This window comes from Jaculus jaculus, chromosome 11 (genome assembly GCF_020740685.1).
Source record: "Jaculus jaculus isolate mJacJac1 chromosome 11, mJacJac1.mat.Y.cur, whole genome shotgun sequence".
In the NCBI taxonomy this organism is placed as follows: Eukaryota; Metazoa; Chordata; class Mammalia; order Rodentia; family Dipodidae; genus Jaculus; species Jaculus jaculus.
This window is the reverse complement of record NC_059112.1, coordinates 111,189,696-111,217,682: the sequence shown is the minus strand read 5'-3', so window position 1 is coordinate 111,217,682 and position 27,987 is coordinate 111,189,696. Positions and strand designations below refer to the sequence as shown.

General features: G+C 54.2%; 4 protein-coding genes across 8 annotated transcripts; 3 read left to right on the top strand and 1 right to left on the bottom strand.

The window, feature by feature from the left end:
* Positions 1 to 813: 813 nt before the first annotated feature.
* Positions 814 to 6,960, top strand: Tbl3 (transducin beta like 3). The gene is made up of 22 exons (XM_004652181.3): positions 814 to 871; positions 2,391 to 2,442; positions 2,545 to 2,640; positions 2,723 to 2,770; positions 2,889 to 3,030; positions 3,108 to 3,192; positions 3,271 to 3,441; positions 3,537 to 3,612; positions 3,697 to 3,790; positions 3,879 to 4,060; positions 4,158 to 4,299; positions 4,388 to 4,446; positions 4,543 to 4,646; positions 5,025 to 5,172; positions 5,262 to 5,492; positions 5,569 to 5,639; positions 5,716 to 5,872; positions 5,950 to 6,008; positions 6,146 to 6,249; positions 6,335 to 6,406; positions 6,505 to 6,663; positions 6,737 to 6,960. The coding sequence occupies exons 1-22, from the start codon at positions 831 to 833 to the stop codon at positions 6,943 to 6,945; spliced, it is 2,502 nt and encodes an 833-aa protein (XP_004652238.2). The 5' UTR covers positions 814 to 830; the 3' UTR covers positions 6,946 to 6,960.
* Noxo1 (NADPH oxidase organizer 1) lies at positions 6,868 to 22,528 on the bottom strand. 3 transcript variants are annotated; one of them, XM_045130480.1, is made up of 12 exons: positions 22,359 to 22,528; positions 19,918 to 20,094; positions 17,873 to 17,956; positions 17,558 to 17,683; positions 9,317 to 9,454; positions 9,147 to 9,227; positions 8,919 to 8,994; positions 8,262 to 8,439; positions 7,939 to 8,120; positions 7,730 to 7,840; positions 7,405 to 7,522; positions 6,868 to 7,311 (listed from the first exon to the last, which is right to left on the bottom strand). In XM_045130480.1, exons 3-12 carry the CDS (start codon positions 17,939 to 17,941, stop codon positions 7,074 to 7,076), a joined length of 1,317 nt encoding a protein of 438 aa, XP_044986415.1. In that variant the 5' UTR covers positions 17,942 to 17,956; positions 19,918 to 20,094; positions 22,359 to 22,528; the 3' UTR covers positions 6,868 to 7,073. The 3 variants fall into 3 exon arrangements, with proteins under 3 accessions (XP_044986415.1, XP_044986416.1, XP_004652039.2); XM_045130481.1 differs by lacking the exons at positions 17,558 to 17,683; positions 17,873 to 17,956; positions 19,918 to 20,094; positions 22,359 to 22,528 and adding exons at positions 10,456 to 10,580; positions 10,670 to 10,923; XM_004651982.2 differs by lacking the exons at positions 17,558 to 17,683; positions 17,873 to 17,956; positions 19,918 to 20,094; positions 22,359 to 22,528 and adding an exon at positions 14,388 to 14,429.
* Gfer (growth factor, augmenter of liver regeneration) lies at positions 14,757 to 17,139 on the top strand. Of its 2 annotated transcripts, none has more exons than XM_045130483.1 (3): positions 14,757 to 14,987; positions 15,421 to 15,617; positions 16,378 to 17,139. In XM_045130483.1, the coding sequence occupies exons 1-3, from the start codon at positions 14,757 to 14,759 to the stop codon at positions 16,439 to 16,441; spliced, it is 492 nt and encodes a 163-aa protein (XP_044986418.1). In that variant the 3' UTR covers positions 16,442 to 17,139. The 2 variants fall into 2 exon arrangements, with proteins under 2 accessions (XP_044986418.1, XP_004652040.2); XM_004651983.2 differs by having other exon boundaries at positions 16,373 to 17,139.
* A 156-nt stretch (positions 22,529 to 22,684) lies between the features above and the next one.
* Syngr3 (synaptogyrin 3) lies at positions 22,685 to 26,736 on the top strand. 2 transcript variants are annotated; one of them, XM_004652182.2, is made up of 4 exons: positions 22,685 to 22,833; positions 24,626 to 24,863; positions 25,144 to 25,286; positions 25,380 to 26,736. In XM_004652182.2, the coding sequence occupies exons 1-4, from the start codon at positions 22,735 to 22,737 to the stop codon at positions 25,587 to 25,589; spliced, it is 690 nt and encodes a 229-aa protein (XP_004652239.1). In that variant the 5' UTR covers positions 22,685 to 22,734; the 3' UTR covers positions 25,590 to 26,736. The 2 variants fall into 2 exon arrangements, with proteins under 2 accessions (XP_004652239.1, XP_044986417.1); XM_045130482.1 differs by lacking the exon at positions 22,685 to 22,833 and having other exon boundaries at positions 24,261 to 24,863.
* Positions 26,737 to 27,987: the final 1,251 nt, after the last annotated feature.

Below are 27,987 nucleotides of genomic sequence, written 5' to 3'. Positions count from 1 at the left end.
CTTTAATCCCACCACTTGGGAGGGAGAAGTAGAAGTATTCTGTAAATTCGAAGCCAGCTTGGAACTACAGTGAGTTTCAGATCTGCCTGGGCTAGAGTGAGACCCTACCTCAACACTGCCCCCAAATATCCTATGGTCATAATCCCCTCCAAACACTGTTTTTTTTGGGGGGGGAGCAGAAAGAGGGGTGTCTGACATGGAATTGGAATTCACTGTAACCCAGGCTGGCCTTGAACTCAGCCTCCCCATTGCTGAGTCACCACGCCCGGTTCCTGGTGCCTTTTAAACCATTAGAAGGCCAGCCCATGAGATGTGGTGACATCAGTCCCAACACTCAAAGAGGCTGATCTCGGAAGAACAAGAGTTCGAAGCCAATTTGGATTCGACTTCCAAAAGCCTCCCAGGCTACACAGCAAGGCCGCATCTAAAATTAAGAAGCCGACCCTGCCCAAAGTAAAACTAATAAATATAAGAGCAGCGGGGCGTGGTGGCACACGCCTTTAATCCCAGCACTCGGAAGGCAGTGGTAGGAGGATCGCCATGAGTTCGAGGCCACCTTGAGACTACAGAGTGACTTCCAGGTCAGCCTGGGTTAGAGCAAGATCCTACCTCGAAAAACAAACAAAACAAAACAAATACAACGGGGTGGCGGCCTCAGCCTCAGCCTACCTACGCCGATTGGCTGCAAACGCCTCTCACAGCAGCTGCTTCCGGGCGCAGCAGGCGTGACCCACAGCAAGGAACAGCGCCTGCGCGCCGCCGCCGCTTCCGCGGAGTCGCTGGGCGTGACGTCATCGCGGCGCGCCGGCCTGCCTCACGCGGCGCGGGCCATGGCCGAGACGGCGGCGGCCGTGGGCCGCTTCAAAGCCAAGTGAGCCGCGCGCGCAGGGGCACGGGCGGGGTTCTGCGCGGGTCTGGGGCGGAAACCTGGCCAGGGCGAGCGTAGATGAGGCTGCGGGCAAAGAAGGGTGCTGGCCGGCGAGAGCGGGCCCCGGGCGCGCGTCGGCAGGTTGACGGTCCCGGAGTGGGGCGGCACGTCTCCCGGGAAGGGGCGAGCTGAGCCCCGCTGTGGCCGGAGACTTCCAGCTATCGGCGTCAGGAAACGCTTGGTTCTGTCCAGCTTCTCCGTTGAGCAAAGTCTGGAGATGGGTGGGTGGTTGTCTGTCTGTCTCTCTCCATGTATGTATATATATATATATGTATACACACTCACCGGGTTGTTGATTACCGGGTCGGTGTGTCTGCCTCTCTCGCGTGTGTGTGTGTGTATATATATATACACATATATGTGTGTATATATATACGTGTGTATATATATGTATATATGTATATATATATATATATATATACACACACACACATACATATATATATATAGTTGATTACTGTGCTCGAGTAGGTAGGAATGTCTTTCTCTAAATATATATATACACATATATATGTGTATGTATATAGCTATATCTGTCCCGGGTTGTAGATCAGACTCAGTTCCCAGCCACATTCTCAGTCTCCAGAGAAATCTTAGTGGTTTGGGGTTTGTGTGACAGACGAGCCTTAGTGCTCACAGCTCCCTTGTTGCGGTTGTCTGGGTAGAGAGCTTGGGTGGCTGCTTTCATCTTGACTGACTGACATGCTGCCATCTGTGAGGAAAAGGCTCTGGGCATTGACAAGACACATGTGGGGGGGGGGAGCCTTTAAGCCGCATGGTAACACCATCACTTTCTCAGAAAGGCACTAGTAAGCCGGGCGTGGTGGCACACGCCTTTAATCGCAGCACTTGGGAGACAGATGTAGGAGGATCACTGTGAGTTCGAGGCCAGCCTGGGAGTACATAGTGAATTCCGGGTTAGCCTGGGCTAGAACAAGACACTATCTCGAAAAACTAAAAACAAATAAAAGGAAGGCAGTAGTAAGTAGTTTTAAGAGTGGGCAGACACTTAATGAAGAGGCTAGAGTGACCACCGGAGTTCAGTACTGCAGTGGCCTTGACCAAGGCAGTGGAGAGAGTGGGAAGAGGACAACACGAGTCAGATCCCATAAATGACAGCTGGTTGAGGGACGGCTCAGGTGAGGCTGGGTCAGAGTTGTGCTAGGCCTTGCTGTCCCTAGTGCAGGGAGCCCTCAAGGCCCTTGATCTGAAAACTAGCCTGCGTTTGCCTGTTTCAGGCCCACCTCTTCATTGTTTTGGGACCTTGTGGAAACAGCAGAGCTTTGGGTCACAAGCCAGTTCTGGGTCTTGACCTCTCTGTAGCGTGGATGTAGTAGCACCCACCCACAGAGCTGCCAGTTGTCTCCTGTGCAAGGACAGGGCTTGTGGGACTGCATCCAGCACAGGCAGGCCTGAGCACGGGGCAAGGGCATAGATAATCACTGCCCTGTTCTCTTTCCAGCTATGCTGTTGAACGCAAGATCGAGCCTTTCTATAAGGGCGGGAAAGCACAGGTACAAGCCCCAGGATTGAGAGTGGCTGTCCATGTGAGGGCAGGGGCTGTGCTAGGCCTAGGGTGTCACGTGGTTCTTTGGCTGAAACTCCTTTCTCCTCAGTTAGACCAGACTGGCCAATTCCTTTTCTGTGTCTGTGGTACCAAAGTCAATATCTTGGATGTGGCCTCTGGGTCTTTGCTGCGGAGCCTGGAGCAGGTGAGGACAGGGTTGGCTGGTGTGTGGGGCTGGTGAGGAGAGCAGTGCTCACAGTTCTCTCTGGTCTCTGCTCTTTCCTTAGGAGGACCAAGAGGACATCACTACCTTTGACCTCAGTCCTGATGATGAGGTTTGAGGGACAGGACAGTAGACGGGGGTGGTAGGCAAGCTCTGGTTCCTCCCTCCCACACTAAATTGGCAAGGGTGCCTCACCCCTCCTCCAGCTGAAGTGCACCTCACTTCCCCAGGTGCTGGTGACAGCCAGCCGGGCACTGCTGCTGGCTCAGTGGAACTGGCGAAACGGTAGTGTCACCCGGCTTTGGAAAGCTATACACACAGCCCCGGTGGCTGCCCTAGCATTTGACCCCACTTCTACACTGCTAGCCACAGGTAAGGCCCCCAGCTGGGTTAGTGGCCTGGAAGGCATGGGAGCTTTAGACACCTTCATTTCAAACACATTTCCACAGGTGGCTGTGATGGGGGCATCCGTGTCTGGGACATTGTGAGGCACTATGGGACACACCACCTTCGGGGCTCTACTGGTGTTGTGCAGTGAGTGAGGTGGTGCATGGTGGGTGGGCAGAGGCGCTGCCCTTGGGAGCATGGCTCACCGTCGCCGTTTGCCCGCAGTTTGGTGGCCTTCCACCCCGACCCCGCTCGCCTGCTGCTCTTCTCCTCCGCCACAGATGGCGCCATCCGGGTGTGGTCACTTCAGGACCGTTCATGCCTGAATGTGCTGACCACACACTACAGTGCTGTTACCTCACTGTCCTTTAGTGCTGACGGCTCTACCATGCTCAGGTCAGCAGTTGGTCACTCAGGGCCTGGGAAGAAGGGGAGGCTCAAGACAGTGGGGGCCAATGCTGACTTGAACTGAGGGATCTATTTCTCTTCAGCTCTGGCCGTGACAAGATCTGCATGGTCTGGGACCTTCAGAGCTTCCAGGCCACAAGGACTGTGACAGTGTTTGAGGTGGGGTTGCCTGTGGGCCAGGGCCAGTGAGTTGAGTGGGGGTGGGAGCCACAGAAGCAGTCTTTTGACATCAGTCATTCCCAGAGTGTGGAGGCTGCTGTGCTGTTGCCTGAAGAGCCAGCTCCTGCATTGGGTGTGAAGAATTCAGGCCTGCACTTCTTAACGGCTGGTGACCAAGGTGTGTGGGTGGGGCTGGCCACAGTCAGACCACAGGATGAAGGGAAGTCTGCCATTCTCAGTCCCCAACAGCCCTTGTTCTCACACAGGAGTCCTCCGCGTGTGGGAGGCAGCTTCTGGACAGTGTGTGTACACCCAGCCACAGCTGCCGTGCCCAGGGCAGGAGCTGACCCACTGCACCCTGGCCCGCACTGCTGACTTACTCCTCAGTGTCACTGCGGACCACAACCTGCTTCTCTACGAGGCACATTCCCTACAGCTTCAGAAACAAGTTAGTGCCTGCTTGTGCCCAGCCTGAGGGTAGGGCACTTCTCTACTCACCAGTGAGCCATGGCTCACATCCTTTCTGCCCCCCCCCCCCCCCCCAGTTTGCTGGCTATAGCGAGGAGGTGTTAGATGTCCGGTTCCTTGGACCTGAAGACTCCTACATTGTTGTGGCCTCCAACAGTCCTTGCCTGAAAGTATTTGAGTTGCAGACTTCAACCTGCCAGATTCTTCATGGCCACACTGGCAAGTTGAATCCCCCTGGCACCCCCGATAACTGTCCCCTGACACCTTGCTTCACTTGATCTCTGACCATTTCTCCCTCCCATCCCAGACATTGTTCTGGCCCTGGATGTGTTCCGGAAAGGATGGCTCTTTGCCAGCTGTGCCAAGGTGAGGCTCCATAAGAGATGAGAACGCACAGATTTCCCAAGTGGGTAAACCAAGGCAATAGGGCTATGGCCTACTCTCTCTTAACCCTTTCCCCAGGATCAGAGCATCCGCATCTGGAGGATGAGCAGGGCTGGCCAGGTGACCTGTGTGGCTCAAGGCTCTGGGCACACACACAGCGTGGGCACCATCTGCTGCTCTAGGTAGTTGGTTGGGGCTCAATCCAGAGATGTCAGAGGAGGTAGAGGCCCAAGCCATTGGCGTTCCAGCTCAGGAGGGCAAGGGAGAGGGAAATGTGGAGTAGAGAACAGTCCCAGAGAGCCCCACTTGGGGAATTCCTTGGAAGTGTCTTTGGGGCAAGGTGAGCAAAGGGGGAAAGATGTTGGGGCGGTGAGAATAGCTGAACAAGATACCAATGGAGAAGGGAACCCTCCTTTAGGGCTGAGCCTCATGGTTGGGTCCACTTTCTGGGTCTGGTGGCACTGAGGGTGAGTGGTGTGGGCAGAAAACCAGGGGCATTTGGAGGTGATGCAGGCCAGTTCACATCCTGGACAACTCTTCCCCTCCTGTGTTGGCTGCAGGCTGAAAGAGTCCTTCCTGGTGACAGGCAGTCAGGACTGCACTGTGAAGCTGTGGCCCCTTCCTGAAACCCTGCTATCCAAGAACAAAGCTGTGGATACCGAGCCCATCGTGGTGCAGGCCCAGACCACCCAACGCTGTCATGACAAGGTGACCACATAGGACTCCTAGGGTTGGGGGCCTGGTTGAGCCCTTGCTGGGATAGGAGTCTGAATTTTGCCACTTGTTCCCATCATCAGGATATCAACAGTGTGGCTGTCTCCCCTAATGACAAACTGCTGGCCACGGGCTCACAGGACCGCACAGCTAAACTCTGGGCTCTGCCTCAGTGCCAGCTGCTAGGTGTTTTCTCAGGCCACCGACGTGGACTTTGGAATGTCCAGTTCTCACCCATGGACCAAGTGCTAGCCACAGCCTCGGCTGATGGCACCATCAAGCTGTGGTCACTGCAGGACTTTAGCTGTCTCAAGGTAAGTAGTGTCCCTAGTCCAGGCCCTCCCCATTGTGTGACACCTGTCACACCCTTTCCCTGTCCCTCCCCTGTAGACTTTTGAGGGACACGATGCTTCTGTGCTGAAGGTGGCCTTTGTTAGCCGTGGCTCGCAGCTGCTGTCCAGGTGAGTGGGTTGTGGCAGGTGGGGGTTGCAGTGGGCGCAGGCCCCTACATTGACTACCTGCTGATCTCAAACCCAGTGGCTCTGATGGGCTTCTGAAACTGTGGACCATCAAGAGCAATGAGTGTGTGCGGACACTAGACGCCCATGAGGACAAGGTCTGGGGACTGCACTGTAGCCGGCTGGACGACTACGCTCTCACTGGTGGCAGCGACTCGCGAGTCATTCTCTGGAAGGTTGTGGGCCCCAACGGTGGGACAGGGTGGTACCAGGGATAGTGTGAGGATCTGTCTGATACCAGTCTTCCTTCCAGGATGTGACAGAAGCTGAGCTGGCAGAGGAGCAGGCCAAGAGGGAGGAGCAAGTGGTCAAGTAAGCCTAGGCTCGGCAGTGACCCCCTGCAGGCCTCTGCCATGTAGCTTAAAGAAACGGATAGGATGGGTGTCACACCTGTGGGTTCCCAGGCACAATCAGGGATCCATAACGGTCCTGTCCTTCCCTCCCACCAGGCAGCAAGAACTAAACAATCTGCTTCATGAGAAGCGGTACCTGCGGGCACTGGGCCTGGCTATCTCTCTGGATCATCCCCACACTGTGCTGACCATTATTCAAGGTCAGTACCAGCCCCAGGAGCAGACTGGAGTAAGGTCTGGGGAACCATTGAACCCCTTCCTTAAGGTTTTAGTTCCATCTCACAGCTATCCGAAGGGATCCCGAGGCCAGCGAGAAGCTGGAAGACACTGTGCTCCGACTGCGGCGAGATCAGAAAGGTCTGGGGGCAGGCGGGAAGGGGTCACTGGGTGGGGGAAGTGGGCACAGCAGAGTGGAATGGCCCAGAAGGCGGGTTGACCCATCCCTGTATCTACAGAGGCCCTGCTTCGCTTCTGTGTCACGTGGAACACCAACTCCCGGCATTGCCATGAAGCACAGGCTGTGCTGGGTGTGCTGCTGCGGCATGAGGCCCCTGAGGAGCTGCTGGCCTATGAGGGTGTGCGCGCTGCTGTAGAAGCCCTGCTGCCCTATACTGGTATGTGGGCCCAGGCGGGGTTAGGAGCATCCTAATGGATGTGTGGACCCACTGACCACCTTTTCTCCTCCAGAGCGGCATTTTCAGAGACTTAGCCGGACACTGCAGGCAGCCACCTTCTTGGATTTCCTGTGGCACAACATGAAGCTGTCCCCACTCCCTGCCATCCCCCCCAACCTTGTGAGACACATAAAGTTGCACTTTTTTATGTTGGTTCATAATGTGGGTATCAGCAGTCTTTCCCAAGGTCATGGTCAAGCAGAATCCCACTCTAGGGGCTAAAGGCCACCCCTGCCAGCCTGGTACAGTAAGGTTTTGCAGGTTATTTTAAGTTTTACTTACAGAAAATGGGGTTTCCTCTGTGTTTGGGGTGGACAGTACAGCCTGTCCTTGCAGGGTTACGTATACCCTCAAGGGGGGCTCTTGGTCCCTGTGCCCCTCCCCAGTGCCCTGCGGGTGACAGTGCAGCAGCGGCTCCGAATGGCACTCGGTTGGGGGCGAGCAGGCACTGCAGGAGGAACTGTCCTGGCTTCAGCCACCATGTCCTCCCTGTGGTCGCCACTGAGGAGTCCTGGCCCACCCAGGAGCGAGCCCAGCCCTTGTGGCTGTAGTAGGACTGCAGGGAGCAGGCCTGTCCGGCCAGCATACCTAGGAGGAATGTGGAACATGATCAGGGCTTTGCCCTCTGCTTCAGACCTCCTCCCAGCCAGTGGCCACCCTCCCCCAATGCACATCACATACCTGCACACCCACCAGCCACGGTCTGAGGTTTCCAGAACACACACGCGTGCCCCCACTGGCACCGACAGCTCATCGGTGCGCTTGCCCTCGTAGGCACGAGTAGCACAGAACTGGGCTCCTGAAGTGGGTTTTGGGGGGAGGTCACTATGGAGTATAAAGGCCAGAATCCTGACCTACCTGTCAGGGTGCTTTAATGCCCTGAATCCCATTTGAATTTTCCTAGAGCTGTGGGCACCAAGCACATACTCTGCCATCACCTCCCACCCCTTGCCCATCTTTGTCACAGGGTTCATTGGTAGGCTTGGAGTGGAGGATAAGTTCATACCATTGTTCTGTAGAGCCAGATCTGCCTGCCAGCCCTGGCCCAGTGCCACCTCCAGGTAAGGAGCCGGAAACCAGGCTACCTGCTGGTCCTCGTTCTCCACTAGCCACCAGCCTGTGTGAAAAAGGCCAGGAAAAGCTTGGGTGCTGAGGCCTGTTCCAGTCCTAACCCGATGGCAAGGTCCTTAGATTCCTGTCCTGTGATCCTCCTACCTGACGGGTGTCTTAGTAGAACACCCAGGCTTTCCTGGGCCTGCACATGGAAGGGCCTGTCTTGTATGTCCAGGGTGTGGAAGGGCTGTAAGCAGCGCAGGCTCTGCGCTTTCACACTGTGAATGACAGGGCTGCTCACAGGCTGAGATGAGGGCTTCTCAGGAGCTGGCAGGATCACCAAGCTGGGTAGGGGGCACATGGGAGGGATGAGGGGGTGGGAAATGCCCCATTCCCTACATATGGACATCAGCCCAGTCTTCCCCATCTCATCTGCCCTCCAACAAATGTTTGCATGGGCTGGAAGTGGGAAACATGCCAAGCACCTGTGGGGAGGCAATACAGGCTCCAAGTCCTGGGGTTGTGCGGAGAAGAAGTTGGTGAGCACAGAGCTCTGGGACACACGCTCTGAGGCTGCTAACAGCCCCTGCGCGTAGGTGTCCAGCAGCTTCAAGCGTCCCAAGCCTCGGCTAGTGCGTCCCCCGCGGGCCAGCAATGGAACATCTGTGGGGACACGATGATGCATTGAGGTTGACTTCCACCTAGCTTTAAAAAAGTTTTTTTTTTTAATTTATTTGAGGGGGAGGCAGGTGGAGAATGGGCGTGCCTGGGGTCTCTAGTCACTGCAAACGAACTCCAGATGCATGTGCTACCATGTTCATTGGCTTACGTGGGTACTGGGGAATTGAACCTAGGTTCTTTAGCTTTACAGGCAAGTGCATTAACCACTAAGCCATCTCTCCAGCCCCCAAAGATTATTTGAGAGGGGGCGTGCCAGGGCCTCCAGCCACTGCAAATGAATTCCAGACACATGCACCACCTTGAGCATCTGTCTTATGCAGGTCTTTGGAAATTGAAACCTGAGTCGTTAGGCTTTGCAGGCAAGTGCCTTAACTGCTCTGCAGTCTCCCCAGCCACACCTACCTCCACCTAGTTTTAACTGCTCTACCCTTCCTGGGACCCCGGCAAGGGATAAATCTGACCTGGAAGCTTCGGGAGAATTCGGTCTGATCTTCGTAACAGGCCCGCCTCCACTGGAAAGGTCTCCTTGAGTATCTTCTGGGGGGGGGGGTTAAGAAATAGGGTGTGGGTCTCCTAAGAGCCCACAGAAGGGACATTCCAGTGTAAAAGAAAGGGACATCCTTGGAAAGGAGTCACCATGGATATATACTAGGAGGTTGCTTACTGTAGGGAATTCCGTTGTCACTTACCTGGAGCTGCTTGAAGTCATCCCAGCTCCTTCGCACGAACATGTCACTGTTGTCTGACCAGCGCACAGAGAGGGCAAATGTCTGTATCAGGAAAGATTGATTGAGGAGCCTCCCTGAATTTGGGCCAGGCACTCCTTTGAGGACCAGCAGAGTGCCCACTGAAGTAATACCTGGAGTCGGTCCATCTGAACCAGGGCCACCGTGCGCACTGATACTGGGTGCCTGGGGTCTGCCATAGCTGGTGTCTCCTGCTGGATGATTCTGGAGTGTAACAGAGTATCCAGCAGCCTTCTGGCTTTGAGGGGGCTCTGAGCAGCCGGAAGAAATGGTATGGAATTTCCCAGTGCTGCCCCTAAGCCAAGTCCCTTAAAAACAGCCACACCCCTAGGACTTTCTTAGTTTCCTGGTTGTCTACAGCTTAAGATCTCAAGGCATGCACCCCAGAATCTTGGGGCGCCCAAGCAAGTGCAGGTGGGAGGAAGGATGGACTTCTCTGCTATCCTGAAGCAGGGGGCTGAGGGGCTGGTACTGCCTCTTAAGGCTCCCTCCCTCTGGCCATGGGAACTGGGCAAAGGGGAAGGCTCAGCAAAGTGCTGCCTCTCCTGGCCTGTCCCCACCCCACCAGGCTGTAACCTGCCAGGGTGTGCCCAACAGTTTTGTCTCTGTGTTATCAGGAACCATTTCCAGAATTAAAGGAAGGGTCTCTCTATGTACCCAGGTTGGAGAAAAGGAATTTGTGCTTTTTCTTTGCTATTATTGTTCTTCTACTGCTACCCACCCTCAGGCAGCCTCACTTTAGCTCAGGCTGACCTGAAACTCACTTTGTAAGCCCCAAACTGGCCTCATAGTCACAGCAATCTTCCTGCCTCGGCCTCCCAGGTGCTGTGACTAAAGGCATATGCCACCACTCCAGACTCAGGAAATTTTTGTGTTAAATAGATAATTACCATGAACCTTTCCACACAAGTTAGAGGAGGAGGAAACCTCACAGGTTCCCTCCAGAGGTCACCTTGCTACCCTTGGGAAAACAGAGCAGGAAGAATGGCCAGGTTTTGGTCACTGGCACTTGGCAGGGAAGGGAGTTTTGAGATCCTCTTCCCCATCTCCCCCTCACCCTTCCCCCAGGTAGGGTCTCACTCTAGCTCCAGGCTGGCCTCCAATCCAAGGAGATCCTCTTACCTCAGCCTGGGCACTGGATCTAAAGGCATGTGCCAGCCACACCCAGCTTTGTTTAAAGGCAGGATCTAACTCTAGCCCTGGCTAACTCATTCTGTAGCACAGGCTGGAATCAAACTGTCAGTTGTCCTACCTTATACTCCTGAGTGGTGGGATTAAAGCTGTAAGCCACCGTACAGAGGGAAGAGAGCCACTTCTGAATTCGTGATTTAGCCCAGCTTACTGTGTAGTAAGGAGTGGCTCATTCCATTTGCTGCCCTGTAAACCCAGAACAGGTGACCCACCTAAGTGCCCCAACTTTCTGCGCCTGCTTCCTTATACTACAGATTGCCTTAGCCCCAACTAACCTCGTTGCAGGGCGCTTCTTCCTGGAACTGGGGCAAAGCTGTGTCAGGATTGGCCTACTGCAGCCCCTCTGGAGGGGTCAGCTTCTGGGCATCCCTCCAGGAAAGTGGCTCACCCTAACAAAAGGCCTTTGTGTGCATCTCACCAGCAGTTCTCTCTGAAGTCCTCCAACCTCTGATCTTGGCCCAGGTAGTGAGTACCTGCTGACGCAGGAGCCTGGCAGAGTGCCTTAGCTCAGCTGTTACCCTCTCCCTCAGTGGAGGGCCCCTCTGGCTGGTAAGATGCAGGCTGTGAGAGACTCCGCTCCTTTGTGGAGGAATATCACTTGATGTGATCATAGCCAGCATGGTTGTGACTTCAGTCTTTGTTTGACATGACCTTACTTAACCTGCCTGTGACCCCCATCTTGCCTGGCAGGTAATTTGGCACATTCTCCACCCCATACAGGGATAAACTAGGCCATTACAATAGTCAGCCTGTGGGTTCGCTGCCAGGCACCGACATGTGACATCTGTGTATTTTCTTATTTTGCGATGAGGTCTTATTCTGTGGACCAGGATGAACCTTAAACTTGCAGTAATCTTTTAACTTATTCTCCCAGGTACTGAGAGTACAGAGAAAGCCACACATAGTTTTATTTGGAAAGGGCACTGTGTAGACTGTGTGATGTGATTATATGTGTATGTGTAAGTAAAGAATATATATGTAGTATATGTGATTATTTGCTGGCAAGCATTTTAGCTGTTAAGCCACATATATATACATATTTGGGGGCTGGAGTAACAATTTAGTGGTTAAGGCGCTTGCCTGTGAAGCCTGAGGACCCAGGTTTGGCTCCCCAGAACCCACATAAGCCAGATGCACATGGTGGCACATGTGTCTGGAGGTCATTTGCAGTGGCCGAAGGCCCTGAGGCATGCCCATTTTTTTTCTCGCAAATAAAAGTGAAATATAGCTGGACATAGTAGTACATGCTTTTAATCCCAGCACTTGGGAGGCAGAAATAGGATCACCATGAGTTCAAGGCCAGCCTGAGACTACATAGTGAATTCCAGGTCAGCCTGGGCTAGAGTGAAACCGTACCTCAAAAAATTAAAATAAAGCTGATCATAGTGGCACATGCCTTTAATCCCAACACTTGAGAAGCAGAGATACGAGGATTGCTGTGAGTTTGAGGCCACCCTGAGATTACATAGTGAATTCCAGGACAGCCTGGGCTAGAGTGAGACCCTACCTTGAAAAACCAAAGCTATTATAAGGCTGGAGAGATGGCTTAGCAGTTAACCCATATAAGCCAGAAGCACAGGTGGCACATGCATCTGGAGCTCATCTGCAATAGCTGGAGGCCCTCACACCCATTCTCTTTCCTTCTGTCTGCCCCTCTCAAATAAATAAAATATTTTTAAAATTATATACATATTTGGGAGGAGACAGATAGTAGGAGAGCACCAGGGCCTCTTGTGCTGCCAACTCCAGATGTATGTGCCTCTTTGTGCGTCTCACCATTTGGCTTTATGTGGGTATTGGGATATTGAACCCAGGCTGGCAGGCTTTTCAAGCAAATGCTTTTAACTGCTGAGGCACCCCCTAACCCTGATTAGTTTTTTTTTTTCAAGGTAGGGTCTCACTGTATCTTCTGCCTGTCAAATGCTGGGATTAAAGACTTGCACCACCATGGCTGACTGATTATATTTTCTTCATTTACTTATCTATGTGTATGTGAAAGAGAGAAGGCTAGTCTCTTCGTGCTGCAAATGAATGATGGCTTGACACAGAGTGCCCAAGAATTGAATCTAGGCCAACAGGCTTTGCAAGCAAGCACCTTCATCTCCCTAGCTCTAGGTGTTTTTTTTTTTTTAATTTTGTTTTTATTTACTTGAGAGCGACAGACAGAGAGAGCATGAGTGTGCCAGAGCCTCCAGCCACTGCAAACGAACTCCAAATGCATGTGCCCCCTTGTGCATCTGGCTTACATGGGTCCTGGGGAATCAAGCCTCGAACTGGGGTCCTTAGGCTTCACAGGCAAGCGTTTACCGGCTAAGCCCTCCAGCTCCAGTTTTTGAGAAAACTCAAGTACATTCCACTTGCTTGTAAGCCACCTTTGTCTACCTTACAATAAAAACCCTTTCCTCTTGCCTTAAATTGAATAGTTCAGTCTGTGAGCTCCTATAGTGTACTTTGAACAATTTTGGATTTATGTGCCTCTTTCTCTTTCTTGTCTCGATTTCTCCAAGCTGGTCCCAAACTTTTATTGATCCTTATACCTGTTTCCTGAGTGGTGGATTTAGACTTGCACCACTACACCCCTCTGACCTTGAATTTCTTATCCTCCTATCTCCATTTCACTAGTACTGGGACTACAGATGTGTGCCACCATACCCAGGATTATGGTATAGTGATGATGAGAGATATGTTAAGCAAGTACTCTACCGAGCTACATCCCTAACCTCATTTTTTTTTTTTTTTTTTTTTTTTTTGGTTTTTCAAGGTAGGGTCTCACTCTAGTCCAGGCTGACCAGGAATTCACTATGTAGTTCCAGGATGGCCTCGAACTCACGGCGATCCTCCTACTTCTGCCTCCCGAGTGTTGGGATTAAAGGCGTGCGCCACCACGCCCGGGTTCTCATATTTACTTATTTATTTTAAAGTATATTTATTTAATTTGAGAGCGACAGACAGAGAGAGACAGAGGGGGAGAGAGAGAATGGGCGCGCCAGGGCTTCCAGCTTCTGCAAACGAACTCCAGACGCGTGTGCCTCCTTGTGCATCTGGCTAACGTGGGACCTGTGGAACCGAGCCTCGAACCGGGGTCCTTAGTCTTCACAGGCAAGCGCTTAACCACTAAGCCATCTCTCCAGCCCTCATATTTATTTTTGAGTTGTTTTTTTCACACTAGCTTAGGCTGACCTGGAATTCACTATGTAGTGTCAGGCTGGTTTCAAACTCACCGCAATCCTACCTCTGCCTCCCTAGGTGCTGGATTAAAGGCGTGGCAAAATTTTGTTTGCAAAATAGAGTTATGAGAAGGCGTGGTGGCGCACGCCTTTAATCCCAGCACTTGGGAGGCAGAGGTAGGAGGATCGCCATGAGTTCGAGGCCACCCTGAGACTGCATAGTGAATTCCAGGTCAACCTGAGCTAGAGTGAGACCCTACCTCAAAAATCTAAAAAAAAAGAGAGAGAATGGGCATGCCAGGCCTTCTAGCCTCTGCAAAGGAACTCCAGATGCATGCACCATGTTGTGCATGTAGCTTTATGTGGGCACTGGGGAATCAAACTCAGGCCAGCAGGCTTTACAGAAGTGCCTTTGGCCACTGAGCAATCTCCCCAGGCTTTTTTTTTTTTTTTTTTTTCGGCTTTTCGAAGTAGGGTCTCACTCTCGCCCAGGCTGACGTGGCATTCACTATTGTAGTCATAGGGTGGCCTCGAACTCACGGCGACCCCCCTACCTCGGCCTCCCCAGTGCTGAGATTAAAGGCGTGTGCCACCATGGCCGGCTTCCCCAGGCCTTTTCACTGTTTTGTTTTTTTTTTTTTGGAGATAGAGTAGGCTAACTTCGAATTCACTCTGCAGATCCAGGGTCGCCTAATCTATCCTGTCTGGGCGGGGGTGGGGGGAGAAAAAGCACAAGTTGTAGAGATGCACTCGACAACCCCTTATCCCAGGCTATGGCACAGAGGCGCCGCCGCAGTCGCAACCGCACGCGGCCAGGGCGCGTTACCATGGTACCGGTCGCGTCCCCGCTCGCCCCCGAGAGGTCTGGTCTGCTGAGGCCCCGCCCCCGCGTTGCCATGGCGCCCTCGGAGCGGGGCGGGGGGCCGAGTCGGCGGCTCGGTCCGGAGCCCGCGGGCGAGTATCGAGGTCCGAGCCGAGCGGCGGGGACGTCGCCCGCGCGGCGCGCCATGCCCGACAGCGTGCCCTTGGCCTGGGAGAGTCCGGGCGGCGCGACGCCGGGGCCGCACCGCCACGACCCGAGACGCCGCCCGCGACCCCGCCCCGCCGCCAGGCTCCGCCCTCGGCCCCGGCTCGCGCGCCGTCCCCGCCGGCCTTCCGGAGGCCCCGCCGGCCCGGCAGGCTGTGCGCCGGCAAGATGTCCGCGCCCGCGGAGCCCGCCGGCTCCTCCCGCCGACTCTTCTCCTTCCTGCCGGCCGGCGCGCGCTCCGACGTGACGGACGACCCCGAGACGGACGCGCGGGGCCGCGGCGCGGGCCGCCGGGATGCCGCCGCCCCGCTCGCGACCGCGGAGCCGCCGGGCACGGAGCGCGGCCAGCGGCCCTGCCGGGCCTGCGTGGACTTCAAGTCGTGGATGCGGGCGCAGAAGGTGCGGACGCCCCTCCCGGGCGCGCGGCCCCCGTTCGCGGGGACGGCCGCCCCTCAGCCACACACCGTTAGACCCAAACGCCCGGCAGTGAGCGGCGCTAGCAGGGGCTGGAAAAGGGAGTTCTGCCCGGCGTGGTGGCGCACGCCTTTAATCCCAGCTCGCGGGAGGCAGAGGTAGGAGGATCGCCGTGAGTTCGAGGCCAGCCTGAGACTACATAGTGAGTTCCAGGTCAGCCTGGGCTAGCGTGAGAACCTACCTCAAGGGAAAACAAAGTTTTTCTTTATCGGTTTGTTTTGCGATGCTGGGCTTGGAACTCAAGGCCTCCTTCGTTGCAACGCAAGCACTGTGCCGCTGGGGTAACTTTGGGCTTCTGGTTGGGATTGGGTGACGGGGGCTGAGAATGAATTGACCGTCAGTCGGCTTACTTCTGCAGCGAGACGTCAAGTTTAGGGAGGACTGTCCACAGGACCGGGAGGAGCTGGGTCGCCACACTTGGGCTTTCCTCCACACCCTGGCCGCCTATTACCCGGACATGCCCACCCCAGAGCAGCAGCAAGATATGGCCCAGTTCATACGTATATTTTCCAAGTTTTACCCGTGCGAGGAGTGTGCGGAAGACATCAGGAAAAGGTAAAAGCTACAACTGTCCCTTTGCTAGGAAGGATCCCTGAAGCGGGCCTGACTCAGGTCACAGTGAGGCCTAGAAAAGTAAGAGGTGACCAAGAGAGCAGTGGGTCATGTGAGCAGTCTCCTTTCCCCTCAAAGGCGTGTATCTGCTGCCTTGAGACTCCTAGGAAGGGGTTCCCTGCCACTTCCCTGTTCAGTGGGCCTCTAAGCACGTTGGCTAGGACTCCACATTGCCTAACTTCCGGGACTGGTTACTGGCTTTAAGAACATGGGAGCCTTTTCACTGAGGCATCCAAGAGCCTAGCCTGTTTCATAGGCCTTCTAGGCATGGCTGCACTTGCTGCTTGAAGCCTGAGCAGTTAGATGGGAGATCTGATGTCGAACCAGCACTGGGTGTCTGGTGCTAAGAAACGGTTATGCAGTTGTGCCAGGCCCCACCCACCCCTCTGCACTCCGCCTGGGGCCAGAAACTGAGATGAGGCTCTGTGATTGTTATGAGGTTGTAAAATTCTCTGCTTTACTGTCTTGCCCCTGGGCTCTTGTCAGGGTTTGCCAAGTTCTACAGGTCGGTGTGTAAGCAGCTTTGGGAACCCAAGGTGCCCTTAGGGTCAGCCATGCGGCTTGGCATTCCTGTCCCTTAAAGCATGAGGCCACACCCAGGTGTAGCTCACAGGGGTGTCCTATCTTCCCTCCCTCAGGCTCGGGCAGAGACAGAGGCTGCTGCCTCCTTAACTCCTTCCTATGCTTCTCCCATGCAGGATAGGCAGGAACCAGCCAGACACCAGCACGCGGGCATCCTTCACCCAGTGGCTGTGCGGCCTGCATAATGAGGTGAACCGCAAGCTGGGCAAGCCGGTCTTTGACTGCTCCAGAGTGGATGAGCGCTGGCGCGATGGCTGGAAGGATGGCTCCTGTGACTAGAGGGTGGCCAGCCAGAGTCCATGGGGCAACCAGCCAGCATCCCTGGAAGCCTCGCTGGAGAGGGACAGGGTACTGATTAAAGTGCATCTGAGCCAGAGCCTGTCGTCTCAGTTGGGTGATCCCCAAGACACTGCCCACAGGACCGTCACCTCAGATTTTGAGAAGTGGAGGCGCCCACTGCATACACGCCAATGGCCTCCTCAGCTGAGGCCAAAGGGGAGGGAGGTCAGAGAAGCCCAGGCTGCCGCTTACCATTCATGACTCGGCTTCCTGTCTGCCACACACATTGGGCATAGTTGCCTCATGGGCAGATACACCAGGCCAGGCCATTGCTTTCCCACTTCATAGGTGGAGACGTGGAGACACATACAGAGATGTGGCCCTGGCAGCTCTGCTGTTGCCATGTCAAGACGGAGGCCAGGGGGGTGAGTTCTGTGCACTGACCCCCAGGGAAAGCTCTGGCAAAGGTACACCAACCATGCTGCTCACTGCCTGCCTGGTACATGGATTTCCATAGCTATGCCAGCTCTGTCAGCAAGGGATTCTGGGAGCAGCTTCCTCAGAGTTTGAGACCAAAATAAAACGATGAGGTGACTGAGGACAACCTGGTTTCCATTTGCTTTCTACTGGGGTTTGCAGCACTGGATAGGCCTGTTTCTGTCTCCCTGCTCAGCTGAATCCTTCAGTCTCGTCCTAGCAGAATTCACTACTGGGCAGCTGAGAGAGGAGCTTCCCCAGGTGGAAGAGAATGCTGAGTGGATATGAAGGTAGAGCAGAGAATTCCCAGAGTGAGAAGGAAGCTGAAGGCTATTGGGAGAACTGTGGGGTGGGAATGGGAGTTGGCAGCTGGAATTTGCTCAATGCATCAGAGGGGTGCAGAATGTTGAGCATAGCAGCCTTAACTTGGACCCAGCTTTTGGCATTCCCTGGACTTGTTCAGCTCCGCCTGTCCCCAGGCAAGGCACCCAAACACAGCAGTTTAGCAGCAGAATTATTTCCTGTGGTCATAAAGCTGTGGGTACCTTTATCCTCAGTGTCTCAGCCTCTTCCTGATGAGTACCTACTCTGGCAGGCCTGTCTCCAGTGGAGCTGCAGCACCTCCAGCCAAGAAGCTCCTTGGCTTCTGCAGAGCTATCCAGAGGGGCCACCTATGGAGACAGGTGCACAGGCAGAGTGACACTCTACCTTGAAGACAACCACAAAAAATGTTAAAGGTGAAGAGCGATTGAGGAAGGCACCTGACATCATTCTCTGGCCTCTACATGCACATGTACACATGTATGGCCACATACTTAAAAATGGATACACACACATATGCAAAAAAGTAGACGACTGACCTCTGCTTCCTGACTAGATGCTGTTTGGCCAGCTGCCTGAAGCTCCTGCCACCATGTCTTCCCCACCATGATGTGCTATATCCTCTAGAAATGTGAAACAGAATAAACCATTAAAATATAGGCTGTGTAGCTCAAGGGATGGCTCAGCAGTTAAGGCGTCCTGCAAAGCCAAAGGACCCAGGTTTAATTCCCCAGTACACCAGATGCATAAGGTGGCACATGCATGTGGAGTTCGTTTGCAGTGGCTGGAGGCCCTGGCATGTCCATTCTCCCTCACTCCCTCTGCATCTTAAAATAAATAAATAAAAATAAGGGCTGCCGAGCATGGTAGCACACCCATTACCTCCCAGCACTTGGGAGGGCAAAGTAGGAGGATCGTTGTGAGGCAGCCTGAGATGACATAGTGAATTCCAAGTCAGCCCGGCTAGGGTAAGACCCTACCTTGAAAAACAAGAAAGAAAAAAACTAGCAAGATAGATGGTTCAGCAGTTAAATACACTTGCTTGCAAATCCTGAAGGCCTTTGTCCAGTTCCCCAATATCCACAAAAAAGCCAGATGCACAAGGTGGAACATGCATCTGTTTGCAGTGGCAAGAGGTCCTGGTATGCACATTCTCTATTTCTCTGATTGCAAATAAAATATTTTAAAAAGACCTGGAGAGATGGCTTAGTGGTTAAACGCTTGCCTGTGAAGCCTAAGGACCCTGTTTCAAGGCTCAATTCCCCAGTACCCACGTTAGCCAGATGCACAAGGGGGCACACGTGTCTGGAGTTCATTTGCAGTGGCTGGAGGCCCTGGCACGCCCATTCTCTCTCTCCCTCTGTCACTTTCAAATAAATAATAAATATATTTTTAAAAATAAAGAGAAAATGGCCATGGTGCACACCTTTAATCCCAGCACTCTGGAAAACCACTGTGAGTTCAAGGCCACTCTGAGACTACATAGTGAATTCCAGGTCAGCCTGGGCTAGAGTGAGACCCTACCTTGAAAAATGAAACAAACAAGGGGCTGGAGAGATGGCTTAGTGGTTAAGGCACTTGCCAAACCCAGGTTTGATTCCCCAGTACCCACGTAAAGCCAGATAGATACACAAGGTGGTGCATACACCTGGAATTTGCAGTGGCTAGAGGCTTTGGCATGCCCATAGTTCCTCTCTCTGCCTCTTTCTCTCTTGCTCGCTCTTACCCGATAAGAGCCAACAAGCTGGGTGTGGTGGTGCACGCCTTTAATCCCAGCACTTGTTAGGCAGAGATGGTCATCACTAGTTCCAGGCCACCTGAGGCTACATTGTGAATTCCAGGTCAGCCTGGGCTAGAGGGAGACCCTATCTCAAAAAACCAAAAAATAAATAAAATAAAAATAAGAGAGCCAACAGAAAGTTAAGCTGTAAGGCACCCTGGTGCTCACAGGTCACAGACCTGGCAAGATTGCCAAGAAAAGCCTCATAATGGCTCTGGAGGTAGCTCAGAAGCAGAGTGCTTGCCTAACATGTGTAAGGCCCTGGGTTCCAACCATAGCACTGCAAAAAAAAAAAAAAAAATTAAAAAATTACATGAGATCTGTGTTGGAAGTGTAACTGTAGGGAGAAGCCAACATAATCAGGAATGGCCAAGGGAGGGGTCACTACCCAGCTTGAGTTCAGATGGGGGGACTCAGTTATGGTGGGGTTCCAAGGAATAGTGGGGACAAGGAAGCACAGTTTGAGTTTGCTGCTAAGTGGAGCAGTGGAAGGGAAGCTAGATCCAGAGCAGTGTTTGTGCCAAACGTGGTGGCACACGCATTTAATCCCAGCACTGGCACTGGGGAGGCAGTTAGGAGGGTCACTGTGAGTTTGAGGCCACCCTGAGACAGACTACATGGTGAATTCCAGGTCAGCCTGGTTTAGAGGGAGACCCTAACTCAAAATAAATAAATAAATAAATAACCGCAGTGTTTGTGTTTTCAAAGAATGCTTGGGTGCTGATGAAAGTGATCCAGGAAATAGGATGAGAGGTAACAGACAGGAGAGGTCTGCACAGACTTGACCAAGCTGGTGGGAGGCACCTCGGGCCACACATGGTCTGCTCACACATCAAGGAGTTTCAGATCTGAATCCGTGGGTTCCTCAAGGGCTACAGGCACTTCCATCTGTCCACACTTCCTGTTGCAGAATGCGTAGGTGACAGTGAAGTGCTTGGCACTGTACAGTTCCAATCCATGTACTTATTCCTGATTTTGGTTCTAGGAAAGACCAGAAACAGGTAATTGGAGGCTGTTTTCATGCTTTCCCACTGCACTCTCCCTTCTGCTCATGTGAGCAACATAGTCATTCAGCTTCTTGCCAGCCTGGAGCAAAAGGAGCACGAAGAGGAACTAACTGCCACTCAGGCTGGGGAGTCTGGGAATTCTAGCAAGGGCCAGAGCAGATAGGCATTAGCTGGGCGGAGCTCCCATCTCTACTGCTTCTCCCTACTCTGGACTTAGGATAGCTCCAGGTCTACAAAGGAGGCCTGGGGACACCACCTGGCCAGAGGAAGGGAGCAGAGATGTCCCACATTAATAGCCCTGTTGTCTACAGTGGGCTCTGCCCACAGACAAATGTCCCTATAGCCTTCTGAAGGAGAATCCTAGGGTGCAGTAGGGGTGTGAGCTTCAAGGGACAGGTGTGCACCAGGACTCTGGTCTGGCCTAAGTTTGTTTTGTTTTGTTTTCCCCTGAGGTAGGGTCTCACTTTAGCAACAGGCTGACTTGGAATTCACTATGTAGTCTCAGAGTGGTCTCGAACTCACAAAGATCTTCCTACTTCTGCCTCCCGAGTGCTGGGATTAAAGGCATGCACCACCCTGCCCGGCTTGGCCTGAGAATTTTCTTTCTTTTTTTTTTTTTTTTTTGGTTTTTCGAGGTAGGGTCTCACTCTGGTCCAGGCTGACCTGGAATTAACCCTGTCATCTCAGGGTGGCCTTGAACTCATGGCAATCCTCCTACCTCTGCCTCCCGAGTGCTGGGATTAAAGGCGTGCGCCACCACGCCCAGCTCGAGAATTTTCTTTTCTTTTCTTTTTTTAAAAATTTATTTATTTATTCATTTATTTATTTGAGAGAGAGACAGACACAGAGAGAAAGACAGATAGAGGGAGAGAGAGAGAATGGGCGCGCCAGGGCTTCCAACCTCTGCAAACAAACTCCAGATGCGTGCGCCCCCTTGTGCATCTGGCTAACGTGGGACCTGGGGAACTGAGCCTTGAACCGGGATCCTTAGGCTTCACAGGCAAACGCTTAACCGCTAAGCCATCTCTCCAGCCGAGAATTTTCTTTTTAATTTAGTTTTATTTATTTATTTTAAATACTTATTTGAGACAAAGAAAGTGGCAGATAGAAAAAATGGGGGGCTGGAGAGATGGTGTAGCGGTTAAGGTGTCTGCCTGCAAAGCCAAAGGACTCCACTTCGATTCCTCAGGACCCATGTAAGCCAGATGCACAAGGAGGCACATGCATCTGGAGTTCATTTGCAGTGGCTGGAGGCCCTGGCGTGCCTAGTCTCTGTCTCTCTCTCCTCTCAAATAAAATATATATATATATATATATATATATATATTTTTTTTTTTTTTTTTTTTTTTTTTTTTTTTTTTTGGTTTTTCGAGGTAGGGTCTCACTCTGGTCCAGGCTGACCTGGAATTAACTCTGTAGTCTCAGGGTGGCCTTGAACTCACAGCGATCCTCCTACCTCTGCCTCCCGAGTGCTGGGATTAAAGGCGTGCGCCACCACGCCCGGCCAAAATATATTTTTTTAAAAAAGGAAAAAAGAAAAAATGAGCATGCTAAGGCCTCCAAAAACTGTAAACGAACTCCAGATGTATGCCTCACCTTTTGCATCTGGCTTTACATGGGTACTAGGGAATTAAACCTAGGTCCTCAGGCTTAACTGCTTAACTGCTGAGCCATCTCTCCAGCCCCAGATTTTTTTTTTCCCCCAAGCAGAGAGAGGTGGGGGCTAGGGCCTCTAGGCACTGCAAAGGATGCAAACTCCAGATGAATGCACCACTTTGTACATCTGGCTTTATTTAGGTACTGGGGAATTGAACCAGGGACCTTAGGCTTTGCAGGCAAGGGCCTTAACTGCTAAGCCTTCTCTCTAGCCCTGGCCTGAGATGTTCTTGTTCCTCAGCCACCAGAGCTTCCTGCCACTGCAAACTCCAGCCACATATGTCACGTTGTGAGTCTAGGGAATGGAACTCGGGCCCTTAGTCTTTGGAGCAAGTGCCTTCAACCCCTGAGCAGTGTCCCTAGCCCTCCCTGCCTTATTTAGTAATTTTCCATCTTTCTATCCTGCTTCAAGGGGTCATGAGAAGAGCTTTCAATGACCCATCTGTTCTAGGGTCAGGACGGTTCGGGGGCTGGCAGAAGGTTGGCGGGGGGGGGGGAGGGGGGAATGGGGGGGGCGGTCTAGTTCCTTTTCCGTGAGCGCTGGGCTAACAAACCAGGCCTGAGTTCTCCTTCCACACTCACCAAAGGGTCTTTCTCAGAGCACCAGGGGGGCACATGGGTTTGTTCTTCTGTCCAAGCTTTTGGCCGAGGCAAAACCTGAGCCCAGTCCTCGCCTTCCCTGGCCACGGGTCTCCCTGCAGAGGCTGCTCCCCGTCTCGGACTTGGTCAATCAGGGGCGAGTGGGCGGGGTGGACGGAGGGCAGAGCTCTGGCCCCCGCGCGTGGACCCAGTGGGGGGCGCTGGCTCGGCCCCGCCCCGCGCGCCCCCGCCGCGGCCGGCGCGCGCTCCCGGGAGGCAGCGGCAGCGGCAGCATCCTTAGCAGCCTCAGCATCAGCCCGGGGCGGCCTCGGGTGGGGCCGGCCGGCCGGACAGACGGACAGAGGTGGCCGGGCCCGCCATGGAGGGCGCCTCGTTTGGCGCGGGCCGCGCGGGGGCTGCCCTGGACCCCGTGAGCTTCGCGCGGCGGCCCCAGACCCTGTTGCGGGTCGCGTCCTGGGTGAGTGGCCCCCTGCCCCGTGCCCTGCCCCGCCTTGCCTCGCGTCACTCGTGCCCCCATCGCCACCCGCCCCCTACCCCTCACCCCTCACCTTCATCCTCTTCCTCCTCGCCGGCCCCTCCCCCGCCGGCCGCAGGTTGAGGTGACGTCACCTGGCTGGGCGCGCCCACCTGGGGGCGGGGGAGGGGCCGGCGGCGACCCAGGGACCTTGAGAGGTCACAGATGATCGCCCCCTGCCCCCAATTCTTCTTTGGGTGTAATCCAGTCCCCCTACAAGCGGGCACAGGGGTGGAGGCACGATTCTCCGAGGGGGCTTGGATGCTTTGCTCCAGCTTGGGGAGTGGGCTGGCTGTGTGCGCCGAGAGAGATCCGGCAGTGCCTCCCTTTCGTTCGGACACGCATCTGCCAGGTCCTTTTGGAGGGAGCCGGCCCTGCTTAGGTTTCCCAGGTCCAGCAGTGCATTAAAGGAGGGGAGGGGCCTCCAGGCTCGAACAGCTAGAAGAGGCTCTGGCCTGGACGGCTTCCTGGAGGTGGTGTAAGGGCAGCAGGCTTGGGTACTGTAGTCTACTGGTGTGTGCCTTGCCCCTCCCTCCTAACGCCTCCAGGCAGGAGATGCCGGAGGTGGGTGCTGGATTTTGTCCAGCTAAACGTGTCACATTCTCATGCCTGTCTTGGAGGAGGGCGGTACCCAGGGTGGGGCATGGGGATGGGGGGGTCCCCCAAGCCTTCTCCAAGGAGTAGCTTCCCTTCTGGTCCTTCACTTGTGGACCGCTCTCAGGGAATATGACCGACCGTGCCTGCAACTATGGTCCCACAGAGCTGAGGCAGGAAAGGAGCAAAATGATAAAAGTTGAGACTGGAGATTTTTTTTATTTTTTTGTTTTGAAACACAGAGGTGCCTAGAGTTAGAATAGCGCCTATAGCCAGCTCCCTACCCGCCTTCTGGAACTGGTAGGCAGAAGGTATTGAGAGTGAGCTAAACCTCAGAGGTCTGTACTATTTTGCCCAGATGCTCATCATCACAGATACTAAATCAGTTATGTGGAGGTCATCCCTCAACTGCCACTACTGCTGGAAGCTGGGGCGCAGGGGGGGCTTTCTCAGACCCAGCGTCCTGAACCAGACCTGTTCATTCTTCTCTGTGGCATGTTATGGGGTAGGCATACAGCCGTTTGAAGGGGCTGGTTGATCTGCCCCTCTGGACAGCTGCCGTTTGGCTCCACCCCACGACATCTTGGCCTCTCTTCTGCATTGGCTTCCTTGCTCAAGTCCTGCCCACTGCAGCCTTGGAGTCGCCGATCCAGGGAAAGGCTCCCTTCTCCACACTTTCATGTAGACTCTGGGTGGTGGCGGGGGGACACCAAGGGCTCCACCGCGCCCGCAGAGCCTGGCTCTTATCAGTCATGTGGTCGGGGCAAGTGACTTCACCTGCTGGAACCCCTCATATTCCCCATATCATAAGGGGGGTACACAGTGTGGAATTTGTTTTGAGACAGGGTCTCACGAAGCTCAGGCTAATCTAGCAGATCCTCCTGCCTCCACCTCCAGAGTGCTGGAATTGCAGGCATGCGTCCCCACCAGGAAACCTGTGTAAAGTAGCGCTTTTAGCACAACACCTCGACACGGCCGCTCTCCACCAAATGCTTTCTATTGTAATCACTCAACACGCCAGGGTATGGGAAGTGGGCCCGACGCCCTGCAGAGGGAACTCTGGAACAGGTCCGGGCTCGTGGGCGCTTTTCGGAGTCCAGGGCGACTGGGCCTCAGGCCCTGCCTGCGGTCCGGTCCGCAGGTGTTCTCCATCGCGGTGTTCGGACCCATTGTCAACGAGGGCTACGTGAACACCGACAGCGGTCCAGAGCTGCGCTGCGTCTTCAACGGGAACGCGGGAGCCTGTCGCTTCGGCGTCGTGCTGGGCCTCGGGGCCTTCATCGCCTGCGCCGCCTTCCTGCTGCTGGACGTGCGCTTCCAGCAGATCAGCAGCGTCCGCGACCGCCGCCGCGCCGTGCTGCTGGACCTGGGCTTCTCAGGTGGGCGGGGGCGGGGCGGGGCTTAGCGAGACGAGGGCGGGGCCTCGGATGTGGAGGGGCGGGGTTATGGTGATACGTGGGCGGGGCCCGTGGCGGAGAGCGTCAGGGGGCGGGGTCTGGGGCGCAGGGGCGCGGTCAGGCGCCGAGGAGGAGCTTTGGTGGTGCGCTCGTAGGGCGGAGCCAGGGGTGGGTGTGGTCATTCAGATGTGGGGCCGCAGCGAGCCAGGCCGTGTCCGGTGGCCGAGAGGCCTCACCTGACCCTCCAGCCGCCACCCCGCAGGGCTCTGGTCTTTCCTGTGGTTCGTGGGCTTCTGCTTTCTCACCAACCAGTGGCAGCGCACCGCGCCCGGGCCAGGCACCACGCAGGCGGGGGACGCGGCGCGGGCCGCCATCACCTTCAGTTTCTTCTCCATCCTCAGCTGGGTGAGTGTGGGTACCCCCCTACACACCGAGGGCGCCAGGGGACCAGAGGCAGTCGCTTATTTGGCCTGGGCTGACCCAGGACCATCTGTACAGGTGGCGCTCACCGTGAAAGCCCTACAGCGGTTCCGCCTAGGCACCGACATGTCGCTCTTTGCCACCGACCAGCTGGGCACCGGGGGGACACAGGCCTATCCGGGCTACCCAGTGGGCACCGGCGTGGAGGGCACCGAAACCTACCAGAGCCCGCCCTTCACCGAGACACTGGACACCAGCCCCAAAGGGTACCAGGTGCCGGCCTACTAGTCAGTGTTAGGCTCGTGCCAGGGCTGAAAGGCCACCCCACCACGCAGGCCTCAAGGCCTCCTGGAACCTCCCCTCAGGTCCCACAGGCCCAGTGCCAGGGACAGAGAAAGTGGCCACTGTGGGCCTTTGGGGCCAAGGTCGGTAGCCTCCCTGGGATGCTTGGACTGTCCCTACCGAGTTCCCTCAGCAGGAGACAACACAGCCTGGAGTGGACTGGCCCTGAAGTGGCCTTCCTTCATGGTCCAACAAACCTGGGCCTCACTGCTCCACTCTGGGGATAGACGTCCAGCTGCCTTCCAGGCAGGGTACAGGCACAGGCGCTGCCCAGGACCGGGGACAGGGACATTAATGACACCCTGAAGTGGGGGTTTTGGTCCTTGTTCCCCACCCCCCGTCCCTGTACTTAGTGACTGCCCTGGCTCCTATCTTGGTGAGCCATCCTGTCTAGAGCCCCTTCACTAAACCGTGCAGGCTCTGTAGAGCAGCCTGGCCCTGTCAGTGTTGTGATTGTGGTTGTCTTCAAGTCTCATCCCATAGTGCTCCACAAGCTGCCCTGTCTGTGTGGCCCCTGGCCCAGATGTGAGGTGGTTCTGGCCAAAAAAGTATCAACAGCTATGGGCCTGAGCCCCAGCCCTTCAGTAAGATCTTCCCAGGGGGAGGGGAGGGACACCTGGGTGCCAGACCAAGACAAGCCTCTGTGTCCCATCTGCCCATGATGTCCCTGGAGATGGTCATTTCTGCAGACAGCTTAACCTTGGCTTCCGGGACCAGTCGCCTCTCTACCCTGTATTCCCTTTCAAGCCTGTTATTCCCTTTCAAGCCTGTAGGGGTCCCTGTGCCTCCTAGCTGACTACTCATGCATTGCTTGAAGCTGACTCTTCACATCAAGTTGAAACCAACCAAACCTGTTGCCATATCTCATTCTTCCAGACAAGATGCCTCCCTCTGGAGTTGCAGTTGAATGACAGCCCTGTACCTTGTAGGATAGACCAACTAAGTGTGGATATTTAAGTGAACATGTTTACAATTTTTGTACATATGCTTCTGTCCCTCTTCTGAAAGAACAATCCGTGATTGTGTATTTTCAGTGTCCCCTGTTATAACTGCAACTTCTTTACAATAAAGATTGTAAATGCATTGACCATGATCAGTACACTCCTGGAGTTAATTCTCTTCCTGCCTCTCCTGTGTCAGGGGTTAGGGTCTCGAGGCAGAGGACCCAGAGTTTAATAGGGAACAGGGAGGTGAGGTGGGGATTAGCCTGACGCCCAGCCTGATATTGTGGGAGACCCAGGTCCATGTTCCCACAATGGCTTATGCTGGTCTGGTCCAGTTAAAAACAACCAGAGTAGGCTCTGAAATCTGAAATGCTAGGGAGTTCCTCTCCTTTATCCTTTTTTTTTTTTTTTTTAAGGTAGAGGTCTCCCTCTAGCCCAGGCTGATCTGGAATTCACTATGTAGTCTTGGTGCCCTCAAACCCACAGCAATCCTTCTACCTCTGCTTTGGGTAGTGCTGGGACTAAAGGCGTGCGCCACCACGCCGGCTTCTTTTTGTTTGTTCGTTTAAGTTTAGAATTATTTTACTATAGAACTTAAGAGAAGGAAAGAAGACAGAGTTCTGTTATGAAGGTGTGGGTGGGAATTCCTGCAAATGGGAAAAGCCCACCTAGTGTCTTTGATTGGTGTCTTTTACGGGAATTCACTGGATCTGGGCTAAACTGGTCAGTCCAGCACCTATGCCAGGTGTCCAGGCACTTCCTGGAAGGGAAGTAATCCCATCTACAGTCATTCCTAGGAATGCCACCCTTGTGCCAGCTGGTTCATCAGGCCTGACTGGCCAGCCATAAGTTTGCAGGGTCCACTGCTAGTTGATAGTTGATGACTTTCCTCCCCCAATAGGCTGCATAGCTCTTTCCAGCTGACAGCTAGTTAACAGGGAGAAGCCTTCCAGCTCAGCTCCAGCTTGATTTCTCAGTGATCTGCAGCCCAAGCATGTGTGTGTTGGAGATAGAGTTTAGGAGAGGAAGGGATTTCTTTCAAGCTTACAGATTCAGGAGGAAGTTCCATCAGTGGAGGAAGGAGCATCCAGTTCTGGGGACAACCAAGAGCTTGTTTTCTGTTTGTTCTTTTGGCTTTTTGTTGTGCAAGGTAAGGTCTTGCTCTAGCCCAGGCCAACCTAGAATTCACTCTGTAGTCTCAGAATGGCCGTGAACTCAGAGAGCCTACCTCTGCCTCCTGAGTGCTGGGATTAAAGGCGTGTCCCCCATGCCTGGCTCTTGCTTTTGTTGTTTGTTTTTTGAGACAGGGTCTCACTTTGGCCCAGACTGATCTGAAACCCACTCTGTAGCCCAGTGTGGCCTCAAACTCATGGCTGTCCTCCTACCTCAGCCTTCCGAGT